The sequence below is a fragment of the Triturus cristatus genome, chromosome 4_1, assembly GCF_964204655.1.
Source record: "Triturus cristatus chromosome 4_1, aTriCri1.1, whole genome shotgun sequence".
Classification (NCBI taxonomy): domain Eukaryota; kingdom Metazoa; phylum Chordata; class Amphibia; order Caudata; family Salamandridae; genus Triturus; species Triturus cristatus.
Window position 1 is genome coordinate 288,583,658 of NC_140585.1, and position 13,456 is coordinate 288,597,113.

The 13,456-nt window shown below is 47.2% G+C and overlaps 1 protein-coding gene across 1 annotated transcript in view; it reads right to left on the reverse strand.

Moving 5' to 3' along the window:
- The window catches only part of LRP6 (LDL receptor related protein 6), an 880,431-nt gene that overhangs the window by 154,451 nt on the left and 712,524 nt on the right, over positions 1-13,456 (reverse strand). The window contains exon 19 of the mRNA XM_085652091.1: positions 13,053-13,163. Within this exon, the coding sequence (XP_085508217.1) occupies positions 13,053-13,163 (111 nt within the window). The remainder of the gene's footprint in view (positions 1-13,052; positions 13,164-13,456) is intronic.

Sequence of the window (13,456 nt, forward strand, 5' to 3'; positions counted from 1 at the left end):
GCAAAAGGCAACAGGCCCAGAAATTAGTCTAAAAGACAAGACATTTGTGCAGGCAAGCCATTCACATGTCCATTAGAGTATACTTTCCATGACTAAGTTTGCTGTGCCCATAACTGGCACTGACGGAACATAATGATCAACTCAATCTTACAATTTTCCTCCCTAAAGCAACATCATAATGCAAAGTATAACAATTAACAAATGTGCTCTAAGGGAATGGTCACCAGAAAGGAGCACTGTTTTGCACATGGCACATCTCTGTAGTTGGTCCTGATGCACCACGAGTTTCTCAGGTCGTTGTTGCCCTCGCAGCAGCAGGGGAGAACACTTGCCTTCGGCATGCAGTGGCTATGGATGTGTCACATCACAGTTGAGGGAGTTGAGGTGGGGTGAGTGGTAGGGGTTCACCTGAGGGAGGTGGAGATCAGAGGACACTGGTCACCAGTGGAGGTCTGTCTCTACAGCAATGTACTAAAGATGCAGGCAATTCGTCTGGCCCTGAAGACGTTCCTGCTATTTATCAAGAGGATGCTCATGCAGGTTTTCACAGACACCACTGCCATGTAGTAATAAGCAGGGCAGAGTGGGGTCCTAGGTCCTGTGCCTAGAGGTAGTTGGAGGACCAAGGCATCTTTCTGGTCACCAATCACCTGGTGGGGTCACTGGATGTCAGAGGATGAACTGAGCAATATCATCTGACAGGTCATGAGTTGTGTCTGCATTATAAGGTGGCAACGGGCAAATTCCACCAGTGAGGCTGGTTAGATCTTTTCATCCTGGTAAAACTTAGTGTCAACCCAGAGATAAGGACCGACCAGGCCCAAAGTATCTTGGTGGACCCAGATGCACTAAAAGGATGTGTGATACCTGGAACTCCTGGGCTTGAGCAATTTTCCTGCATTTAGGCTACCACTTGGCAAGGACCTATTGTCTCGGCAAGATTAAGGACTGCCCTCTCACCTACCTGATCTGTGCAGTGGACTCTCATCTAAAAAGGTCGTAGGTTAGTACTCAGCAGACTAACAATTATTTGTGCTCTTTGTCTAAGGGCACGGAGAGGGAAAAGATAAGAAACTGACGTCCGCGCACAAGGGTGGTACTTGTATGAAGCTCCGCTCCTTCACTTCTAGGGCATCAGAGTTAAGGCGGAACCACATGGCAGCACAGCTACAAGATTCTCCAGTTGCAGTCTGGCACCAGGGGATATTCTAGGGGTGTAATGTGCAGCTAGAAGTATACATCAGTAATGTAGTGCGGAAAATTAACTTTGCTCATTCTAAAACCTACAACATTTCTCAGAAAGGGAAGGCCAGAAGTACGGTGACGAATCTGCAGAGAGAGAGTTTTCCACCAGAAACAATATGGAAGTTAATTATCTTATTGTTCTGATAGATACTTACACCTGAAGATTCCTCAACTCATGAATCAATGCCAAAGCAGTATTCCTCAGGAGGTAAGTCTGAGGAGAAAACTTGATCAAGATCATTCCATATGGCGCCAATAAAGCATCTCTCCATGAAAGCCCTGGGTGGAGACAATATTTAGCAGGGAACAGAATTAAACACTCGCAACAGTCCAACTGGCATCTAGACTAGGACCACTTCCTGTCACAAGACATTAACGTGGCTTTGTAAGCCTGGTATCGCCACCAACACTATAAATAACTATCTATACACACACACACACACACACACACACCCCCCCCCCCCTTCTCTAAACAGTTCGGCGGAGGTAGTGGCACTGCTGGTAACTGAAAACATTTTGGTAAACTCCACAGCTATGCAATTTGACCCTGCTGACAGTGTTTGCACTGTAATTCTACAGAGATAGCGCGCGTACCTAAGTGACGCTTCTAGGGTTATTACGGGAGTCTCTGTGGCGAGATGAAAGCCCGAGAAAGGAATATGCTACTTACCAGTATGCATCTGTCCTTGGCATGTAGAGCTGCAAATCTACACACTTTTGCATAGATCGCCATCTGGTGTTGGGCCCGGATGTTTGCAGTTTGTTTTTCCTCTTGGAAAGTCTTTGGAAGTCACGAGGTCGGTGACTCCTCCCTTGGTTCGTATTGCGCATGGGCTTCGGCTCCATCCTCAGATTGTTTTTCGCCAACAGGGAAAGATGGAGCGTAGTAATAACAGTGAAGAAACCCATGTGTGTTGTATCTAAATAAGATAGACTGGAACAGATACAGGTAGCCGGGGAGGCGGGTGGGCGTGTGTAGATCTGCAGCTCTACATGCCAAGAACAGATGCATACTGGAAGTAGCATATTCCGTTCGAGGCATATGAGCTGCAGATTACACACTTTTGCATAGACTATATAGCAGTTCCCAACCTTAGCGGCGACCACCGGTATCTGTTGCAGTGGTTTGAAATAGTGTTTTTAGTACAGCCTGGCCCACACTAGCTTGTTGCTTGGTTTGCACATCTACACAGTAGTGTTTAGTGAAAGTGTGCGGTGTTGACCATGTAGCTGCCTTGCAGATATCATCTAATGGGATGTTCCCTAGAAAAGCCATAGAAGCCCCTATCCTTCTTGTACAGTGGGCTTTAGGGGGAACAGATAGCGTGAGTTTTGCTTTGTGGTAGCAAATCTGTATTCATTTTACAATCCACCTAGCTATCCCTGATTTACAGATGGGGTTGCCTTTATGAGGTGGAGAGAAAGAGACAAACAGTTGCTTTGTCTTTCTGTAAGGTTGTGTTCTCTGGATATAGTAAAGCAAGGCCCTTTTAACATCCAGTGTGTGTAGAGCCCTTTCTGCAACAGTTTGAGGTTGCAAGAAAAAAAACGGTTATTCTACCGATTGGTTTAGATGAAAGGGTGAGATGACTTTGGGTAGGAATTTTGAGTTGGTACGGAGGAAAACCTTGTTTGGGGGAATTTGGAGAAAAGGTTCTTGTATAGGAAGCGCTTGTATCTCACTGACCCTTCTAAGGGAGGTGATGGCTACAAGGAAATCTGTTTTCCATGTGAGGAATTGCAGGTTCGAAAGGCGGTCCCATTAGCCTTGTGAGAACTATATTTAAGTTCCACACAGGTGAGGGTGGCACTCTGGGGGGGGGGGGGGGGAATTATTTATTTTAGGCATTCCATGAAGGCTTTAATGGCAGGCACTCTGAAAAGTGATAGGTGCTGTCTGTTTGGTAGGTAAGCGGCAATTGCTGCGAGGTGTAGCCGAATGGATGTATATGCTAGGTTACATCTTTGTAGATGGAGTAAGCAGCATATGATATGCTGTATGGATGAGTCCAGAGGGTTGATTGTGTTGTTTTGGCAATAAACAACAAATCTTTTCCACTTGGCAGCGTAGCAGGCTCTAGTGGTAGGGCGTCTAGCTTCTCTGATAACGTTCATACAGTCGGGGGGAAGGTTAAGGTATCCGAATTCTAGGATCTCAGGAGCCAGATTGCAAGGTTGAGCTGAGCTGGGTCCTGGTGTCTGATCTCTCCATGGTTCTGGGTTAGGAGGCATGGTGAGAGGTGTAACTTTTGGTGTGGCACTACCGAGAGTTCCAGCAGCGTGGTGTACCACGGTTGTCTGGCCCATGTTGGAGGTACTAGAATCAGTGTGAGGGAGTGCTGTTGTAGCTTTCGCACCACTAATGGAATTAGTGGGAGAGGTGGAAAGGTGTACGCAAATTTGCCTGACCAGTTCATCCATATCGCATTGCCTTTGGACAATGGGTGTGGGTATCTAGCGGCGAAGCTTGGGCATTTTTTGTTTTCGTGGGTGGCGAATACGTCTATTTGTGGATACCCCCACATCTGAAAGAACGGGTGAAGAACCTGCGGGTGAAGCTCCCACTCGTGGATCTGTTGTGTCTGTCTGCTGAGCAGATCTGCCATGGTGTTTTGGACTCCTGGGACATGTTGGGCTAGGAGAAAGATTTTGTGTGGAATTGCCCATCTCCATATGCTCTGTGCTAGTTGAGAGAGCTGTGGAGAGTGTGTGCCGCCTTGTTTTTGGATGTAGTACATGGCGGTCATGTCTGTGCGGATAAGGACTGCCTTGCCTAAAATCTGTGCGTGAAAGGATTTTAGGGCTAGAAAGATTGCCAGTAACTCCAGATGATTGATGTGGAATAACTTTTGTTGCGGCCTCCATGTGCCCTGCACTGTGAGGTGTAGGAGATGAGCTCCCCAGCCGGAGAGCGATGCGTCTGTTGTCAGGATTATTTGTGGAACCGGGTCCAGGAACGGTCGACCTCTGGAAAGATTTGTGGTGTTCCACCACTGCAGAGAGCGATGGGTGCGACCGTCTACCAACACCAGGTCTGTCAGTTGCCCCTGGGCCTGGTTCCATTGGCGCGCTAAGCACTCTTGGAGTGGACGCATCTGGAGTCTTGCATGAGGCACTATGAAAATGCAAGAGGCCATCATCCTTATCAGTTGCTGGGAGGGAGTGTTGAAGTATGAATTTTTGACGCAAAGCCTGAATGCTGGCAATCCTGGCCGGATTGGGGTAGGCTATGGCTTTTGAGGTGTCTGTGGTGGCACCGAGGTATTGCTTTATGTGGGATGGTGTTAGCTGGGACTTTTGGTGGTTCACCGTGAAGCCTAGTTGGTGAAGTAGTTGGATTGTAGTGGCGGTGTGGTGTACACATTGGTTGTAGGACGCGGCTTTTATCAGCCAGTCGTCCAGATACGGGAAGACGTGAATGTGCGGTCTTCTGAGATGTGCCGCCACTACCGCTAGGCACTTGGTCAATACCCTTGGTGCTGTTGTGACCCCGAATGGGAGCACCTTGAACTGGTAGTGTTGCCCGTCCACTACGAATCTGAGGTACTTTCTGTGGGCATGGTGTACCGGAATGTGAAAGTATGCGTCTTTCAAGTCCAGTGTGGTGAGAAAGTCGTTCTGGGAGAGGAGCGGAAGTACCTGCTGAAGTGTTACCATGTGAAAATGGTCCGAATGTATGTATGTGTTTAGAGGCCGGAGATCTAAGATAGGTCGTAGAGTCTCGTCTCTTTTTGGTATCAGAAAATATAGGGAGTAGACCCCTACATTTTGCTGATCGGGGGGGACCTGTTCTATTGCGTGTTTTTGTAGGAGGGAGATTACCTCCTGTTTTAGTAACGTGGAATGTTCTTGTGACATTGGGCGTTGCCTGGGTGGAATGTTGGGGGGGGGGGGGGGGCGGATGTGAGTTCTAGGCAGTACCCTGAACGAATAATTTGGGTCACCCATTTGTCTGATGTGATGGACTCCCAGACGTGAAGGAAATTTTGTAGTCTGCCCCCGACCGGAGTGGGATGGTCTGGAGGGAGCAGGGGAAAGTCATTGGGTAGGCGGTGTGGCAGAGCGGGCGGTATTTGTTTTGCCTCTGCCTTTATTGTTATTGCCTCTATAGCCGCCTCTTTGATAACCCCTTGTGAAGGTGGAATGAGGAGGGGATTTGTAGGACGTGGACGCGCTATCTGAGGAGTAGTCTCTGCCCGTGCCCCGAAAGGAAGAGCGGCGAAAGGAGCGCCTAGGAGGGTGTGACTGTAGGGCTCGCATAGATTTAGCCGTGTCTGTGTCTTTCTTCATCTTCGAGGGCCTCATCTACCTTTGGACCGAATAAATGTTCTTGATCAAATGGATGGTTTAATATGGAGGCTTGTACCTCAGGTTTAAAGCCTGAAACTCTCAGCCAAGCGTGGCGACGGAGGAGGACACTAGTGTTAATGGCCCTGGAGGCTGGGTCTGCTGCGTCTAAGGCACAGCGTATAGAGGTATTAGTTATGGTCTTACCCTCTTGAATTAATTCATTGGCCCTATTTTTGTATTTTTCTGGGAGATGGTGCATGATTGTTTCTAGTTCATCATAATGCGCTCTGTTGTATCTGGCCAATAGCGCTTGAGTGTTGGCGATACGCCATATATTGGCTGCCTGTGCGTTTTCCTGACGCGCCCAGGAGCTTTGACTCTTTGTCAGGCGGTGGTGCTTCGCCTGACACCTGGTAATTTGATCTCTTCCTTGCAGTGGATACCACTAGGGAATCCAGTTGCTCTGGCCCTTTGATGTAGGCAGGATCTGTGGGGGCAGCTTTATACTTTCTCTATGCGTGGGTTTAGGACCCTAGCCCTGACTGGGTCTTTAAAAACCTCTGGCGCATGTTTTATTACCCCTTTGAGCATAGGTAGTATAGCAGTAGACCTATGTGCAGTATCAAAGGTGTCTAGGAGGAAATCTTCCTCTACTGGGTCAGTGTGTAGCTCTACCCCATGATAATGTGCCGCCCTCTGAAGTAGGTGGTGAAAACCTAATGAGTCTTCTGGTGGAGATGGCCTGGATGGATAAAGGTCATCTTGTGGGACATCTGGAATGTCTGGATTATTATAATCATCCCATGGGTCTGGGGATCCTGTAGGGGTGGGGTCTTGTGGCACATCTGCTGGGTCGTAGTATGGGTCCCCCTGATCATCATGGTCTGGAGACGGGGTCGGAGAGCGATGAGGCAGGGGTGGAGAAGGTGGAGGGGGCGGAGGTGGAAAGGGTGGAGGAGGTGGGGAAGGCACTGTGAAAGGGGAGGTAGCACAGTCCTTCCTCTTTGGAGGTGGAGCTGGTTTGTCCAAATGTCTCTTTTTAGAAGACAGTGCCAAATGTCCAGTTTTTGGATCCTTGGTAAGTGTCTTTTGCAAAGGATCCGGTGTAAATAGTTCTTGCGACACTGGTTGTTCGGTCGGCGCCGACGTTTTCGGGGCCGATGGCTTTTTAGGCTGGTCTGTGCGGTGCTTTTTTGGAACCTCCGATTTTTTGTTCGGTGCCGAGACAGGCTTCGGCGAGGGAGTGTCGGTGCCGAGGGCCTTATGATGTTTGGTCGGCACCGAGAGGCTGGGTTTCGACACCGAGGGCTTTGGTGCGGAGCTCGGTGTCGAGGTAGAGGCCGATCTCTTCTTCGGTGCCGAAGGGTGTTTTTCGGCACTGCTGGCAGCCTGGCCCGAGCCGCCGCAAGGCTTATTAGGCTTCTTCACCGGGCCCGAAGGTGGGGTGTTCGAAGCAGTATCTTTGGTCTTGCCTAGGCCCGGAGGCGAAGGCGTGACCGAAGCCTTTTTGGGTGTTGGCGCGGGTGTGGGAGGGGGTATTTTACTCACGACCCTCTGCGCCGGGGTGATGTCCTCCACATTCGAGTCGTCGGCTTCGGAAGCAGTGACTAGGTCCTCTTCGGTGTGCTGCTGTCCCGGAGCTTCGACGTCGTCCCCGAAGATGTCAACTGGAACGGAAGTCGAGGAGTGCGCCATTTTTCGTCTGGCCCTTCGATCTCGAATAGTCTTTTTGGATCTAAAAGACTTGCAGGCGGGACAGTCTCGAGCCTCGTGTTCAGGGGAGAGGCAGAGGTTGCACACCTCATGAAGATCGGTGTGGGGGAATTTGGACCCACATCGAGGGCACTTCTTGAATGGAGTTCTTTCCATAAGCCGGGACCGGAGCCTGGATAGGCCCGAAGGCCGCTATCGATGACTGGAATCGAAGGTGTGTCGAAGAAGGATGATTGAGGAGATCAGGGTCTGAACAATACCGCGGAGAGCGAGGATTCCGCTTCGATCGTCGAACTGGAATGTTCGGAACCGGAGCGCAAAGTATTACATACGAGCCTGATGGCGGAAAAAAAAATCTGAGGATGGAGCCGAAGCCCATGCGCAATACGAACCAAGGGAGGAGTCACCGACCTCGACTTCCAAAGACTTTCCAAGAGGAAAAACAAACTGCAAACACCCGGGCCCAACACCAGATGGCGATCTATGCAAAAGTGTGTAATCTGCAGCTCATATGCCTCAAACTCGTTGTTCGCCACAAGCAAGATCTAGGCTGGTAGAGGGACGAAGCAGACACCTCCCACTTGGGAAGCACTGACGTTGGATGGCTGAGTCCGTGTCAACCCCCCCCCTGCCTGTTGATAAGACTCAACCAATCGCAGCGAGGCACTTGGCATTTAAATGAGGGAACTTTTTAAATGTTCACCTACTTTCGCGGCATGTGAGAAAGGCATTGCGCCGAAACGCGTCATGCCGTTGATATAGATACATATACACATACATACATATATACATACACAATATATACATACATATACATACACACATACACATACATACATATATACATACATATATATTACCTACTGGCGGTCACCAGTAGGTAGTTACAGTTAGAACCTAGTTTCCATAGGAAAAGCATTTTTTGATTTGCTAATAACTTTGGCGTCGTTTGATGAATCTTCGCGAAATTCTCCCTCAAAAAAGTCTATCCAGGTCAGCGCCTATCCTGAAAGTTTTGGGCTGAGAAAAAAGGGGGGTCCCAAAACGCGTTTTCCCCACGTTAATTTCCATAGGACATTTTAGGACGTGCACAGCCCGAACTGCTGAACGGAATTACACCAAATTTGGCAAAAAGGTAGAGCTTGATTCAGAAAGTGACCTTTTGTAAAATGGTGTAAATCCGTTCAGTAGCTGCTGAGAAATTAAAAAAATAAAAATATTGATATCTGGAGGCGTGGTGGGTCCGCGGACCCTCCCGACCACGAGCATTATTCTAATTGACTGTCAACACTCCAAACCAGGAAGTATTGACAGCCAGATAATAGAAAAAAAAGAAAAGGGAGCCGGGTAGAAACACCCTGACCCCCAAGGCCTGCTCAGGGGGTCCCACAAGGACTCCCAGGGCCCAAAAAAACTTTTTTTTTTTTTTTAAATAAATCGGCCGAATTGACGCTGGGTGTGCGAATCCGGACTAAATATTAAGCGCGGACTCCCGGCACATTGTAAATTGGGAGATTAATCCCCTTCAATCCTGAGGGTACATGGGGGCGAATTAGCACACCAGGTACCTCCAGTATGCGCCAGGGAGCTGCGTTACAGAGAGGTGTTCAGAGGCCACGCCCCTTTTTACACCTCTCTGCAACGCAGCTCTGTGGCACTTACTGGAGGTAGCAGGTGGGCTTGTTGGCCCCCAGGGACCCTCAGGACTCAAGGGGATTTAATCCCCCAATTTACAATGATCCAGGGTGCGCGTTTGCACAGTGGTGCAGGGAGGGGACGGGACCTGATGTGAGAAATATGCAAACACGCCCTCTGGTGCATTTTAAGTTGGGTGATTAAGTCCCATTGAATCCTGAGGGACCACCTCTCTGCAACGCAGCTCTGTGGCGCTTATTGGAGGTACCTGGTGGTCTAATCCCCTAACTTAAAACCTGCTCGGGCCACATTTGCACGGTGAAGGGAGGGGGTGGGGCCTGATGTTACATGTGTGTACTTATGCAATCCCTCCGCCAAAAACCAAGCACTTATAAATTCACCATGCACTCTCCTAGCCAGTCACTACCTATGCACTCATGTAATGACTCATGCACTGCTACAATACCCTGAGCAGTACACATGCAGTCCAGCCATCGCCCTGTCACTACCCATGCACTCGTTCTGTGAGAAAAGGGTTAAAAAGGTCCCGATCCCTTACTAGCTGTATAATGAGCGCAGAGTTTGTTTTTGATACTTGCCCTTGACAGGGGGAAAGCCCCTAACCCCCTAATTTGTGGACAAGGTTCAAAGTGGTTGTAAGGGCAAGATTCTTTTCACAGTTCATGCAGGAAAGAAATTCCAGTCAGACAAAAGATAATTTTGTTCGAAGTTTCTTTAAGGTATATTCACTCTATGCATGAGAGTGCGTGAGAGACAGGCTGTGATACTCACAACTCTCTGATTACTAATTATCTCTCATAGTTATCTTACAAATCTTACAAATGTTTCTCCTGATGAGACAATGTTCGGTTAAATCCCTCCGTGTTGCCTTCAGACGGACCTGCCGTCGCAGCTCCTGAGCTCGAGTTTTCAAGGGAGGGGAGGGAGGCCTAGGGGAGGGGGGGATGTCAGGGACGGGGGGTATATGTAATGTTGGCTGTTTCCTTTGTTTTTACTCCATTTATGTCTGCTTGTTAACTCAAATTCTTCTGTAGTATCAGATATGCTGTATATGGTACGTTTGCTCAGATTCAAACCCCACTCGTACATCAACTAAAGCGAATCTTTAATCCATACCCCCTTCCCTCCCGAGCTACCTATCAAAACTACATAAATTAGGTCACCAGGTTTCCTGGATCTATAAATTGATACGCCCCGAACATTCTACTCTCAATAAGAAGCTCACATCTTTCTGGGAGTCAAACGCCTCTTTTCCGATCGCGGAGTTGGATTGGACCAAAACTTGGAAATCAACCATGAGACAGAAGATCAGCCCAGCACTCTCCCAGATGAAGTTCTGGTTGCTACATAAGGCCTTTTGAATACCACCCCAACTCCACTCACGCAAAATCAGGGAGGATTCCATCTGTTGGAATTGCAATGACAAAGTAGGTTACCTAGAACACCTAATGATCCAGTGCGAATGCGTGAAACCCTTCTGGGATAAGATTTTTGAATTCATATCTAAACTATTCTCATACTCTCCTAGCATGGATCTCTTGACACTAGTATTTGGTTTCCTCAAAGCTGAATCACTCAATGAAAATGATAGGGCGCTCCTATATCTTCTCCTAGTAGCAGCGGTCAAGATTATTCTCAGCAATTGGAAGGACACACGCAAAGCTTCCTTTAATTGCTGGCTAAACTGGGTCACCAACCTAAGAGGGGCTGATAATATAACTCCAGAACTCACCGTGGAAATCTTCCACCAGACATATGTGGGACACTCTTGATCTCTATTTTAGCTCACACAAACCGCCATGAATCTCACCTTGTGTAGTAACTATCCCCTCTCACGACCTACTTGTAATAAGGTTCGCTCCTCCTGTAACAATGTCCCAGTGCCACTAGTGGGGCATATTCCTAAGATCTGTATTTCACACTAGAGCTCTCCATGCTGATCATTTGGATACCTCTTATGATATCGATAACGGATTTAGTCGCCTGTGGGGCAATACACTGATACTACATGTGTTTATTCTATGATGTACCACCTTATCATTATGTGCACTAGTGAATTCTGCTAGCCACTTAATTATTGTTTTATCCTCATTGTTTATTTTTTGTATGTTATTTCGTATGTCCCTCATTTGCAGTATTGTATGTATTGTTTTATTTGGAAACAACCAATAAAAAAACATTTGAAATAAAAAAAAAAAAAAAGTGGTGGTCGCACCCAGAAAATCTTCGTCCCTGAGCCTGCAGTATTTCTTTCGACCGGAGGCTCTCCATAGCAAACAGGGCTCCCGGCGCCAAAACAGCACTCTGCACCTGGCTGCCCCAGTGCCGCTGAGGGTGCACCTTTTGTGCTGACCTGCAACCCTAATTGCCCTGAGCTAAACCGTAGGAGCTTTGCTCGCACAGCCGTGCTAGCAGCCACCAACTGGAGACCCCTATCCTCCATAGCATAACAATGGGCCTCAACACTCTGCACCCGGCCGCCCGAGTGCCACTGAGGGTGTAACAAGAGTGCATCACTGACCCTGGGGGACCCCTGAGTCTAACCCGAAAACCTTAACACCCACAGTCGATAAATTACCTTTGAACCGATAACCTGTTTTTTTAACATTGACAATTTTTCTCCCAAAAAGTTCTTGAAGGTGTGGAGTTTTGAAATCTAAAAATATTCTTTAAAAAAAAAAATCAAAATCGCATGAATAACCATAACACATTTACTTACCTGTTTGCAGGAAATGTCCCAGTGCTAAATCTAGGTATCCAGCACGGAGTTAGAAAAGTAACGTAAAAAGTAACTTACCTGTAAGTTACTGAAAAAGCCTATTTATTTCAATGTACTATATTTGCTAAGTATTGCAACCTACTGCATCCCCTGTAAATCAAACAAATTACAATTCCTATTGCATTTTCAAACTGTTCTACATTCAGCAACTTATTACTGTAAAGTATTTAATGCTTACCTGAGGCAGGCTTGCTTGGTTCTGAAAATAAAACTGAATATTTTTTTTAATAAAAAAACAATTGGCCTAGAGTTCAGTTCTTGAGTGTGTGAATTCATTTCCTGACTGAGGGTGTACACCAAATGCTTAACACTGTCCTCTGATACTGCGTTACTGCTCAACCACTCTACCACAAATAGAGAGTAAGGTTGAATCTAACTTTAACCTCTGCCTACCTCTGGGTCACATGGACTCTATACACACACTATACCTCATTTTGGTCTAGTCTATATAGAGCCAGTTTCCCACAATCTGGTGTAGTAAACAGCCCCAGCTTTCGAGGAGGAATAGTAGAAGGGTCAGCATTGTAGTGCTGGAGGCTGGCGGGGCTGCATAGGCAAAAGTACCGTTGAGGCGAAAGATTATACCAACCTCCCTTAGCTCACATGGGAACATGTTGTATATTACATTTTTGGTGAACACCCCTGTCATGCCTGCAGGCATGCTGGGAAAGAGAACTAGGGCCACTGGAGGAGTAGGAAAGGAGGGAGGCCAAGATGGTGCTGCGGGAAGTGGTAATCTTGGCCTAGTGTCCACTAATCCAATTTAATTTCATGAACGGCACCTATTAAATGCCAGAGAAACTTTGAAGGATACAAAATAGACATTAGCCAACAGAGGTGGATGGCTTCTTCCACATGGGCTGCTACTTCTCCAACAAATCAGGCTTATTGGCAAAAGATTATGGTAACACTTTTGAGGGGATTGCACTTTACAGCAGAACTTGCATTTAAGGTGTGCCTCCTGGGTATCATGGAGGGCTCAAGTGCAAGGCGCTCACTGCTGGGACTGGGCTTCCTCTTAACTAAACGCAAGATTCCACAGCACTGGTGTTCAGCCTCAGCGCGCCCAGCAACAGTCCCTGCTCTCCTCCCCACCCCACTTGGCTGAGGTGTATGCATTATCATGACCAACCTGAGAAAGGTCAATCAAGCATTAGGATGCCTGACCAAAGGATTAGGGACCTGTGGAGGGAGTACTTCATTTAAGCAGATGCAATTTATTGGTCAGACTCCAATGCATTATGTATTCTATATGAATTTACAATGCTGTCATTATCAATGACTCACATAACTGTCGTAACTATGTCAAGCATACCGTTTTGACAGCTGTACAAAAAGCAGTGAAGTTCTTCATGCAAAAATAACTTACAACATCCTTGCTCATCTGAGCCATCGCTGCAGTCTGAGTTGTGATCACACTTTTTGTGTTTCCCAACACACTGTCCACTGGTACATCGAAACTGATCTGATGAACAAATCACTGCAAAAAAAGGAGAGGGAGAGAGAGCAAGAGTCATCAAATACTGCTGACAATCTTCTTACTGTAAAGATCTGCTGTACTACGACTGGTCAATCAACTAGTTGCACATTTTTTCACATGCATAATCATTACAAACTAACAAGGTTGTTTGGAGGTAATAGACCATTATATACTATGAAAATAACAATACAGTATCGCTTAGTTAAAATAATTCAAGTACAAATACAGGAAATGGAGCACAAAATCAGAATTAAAACTTTGTGAAAAAGTGTACACACCTTACTAAACGGAAG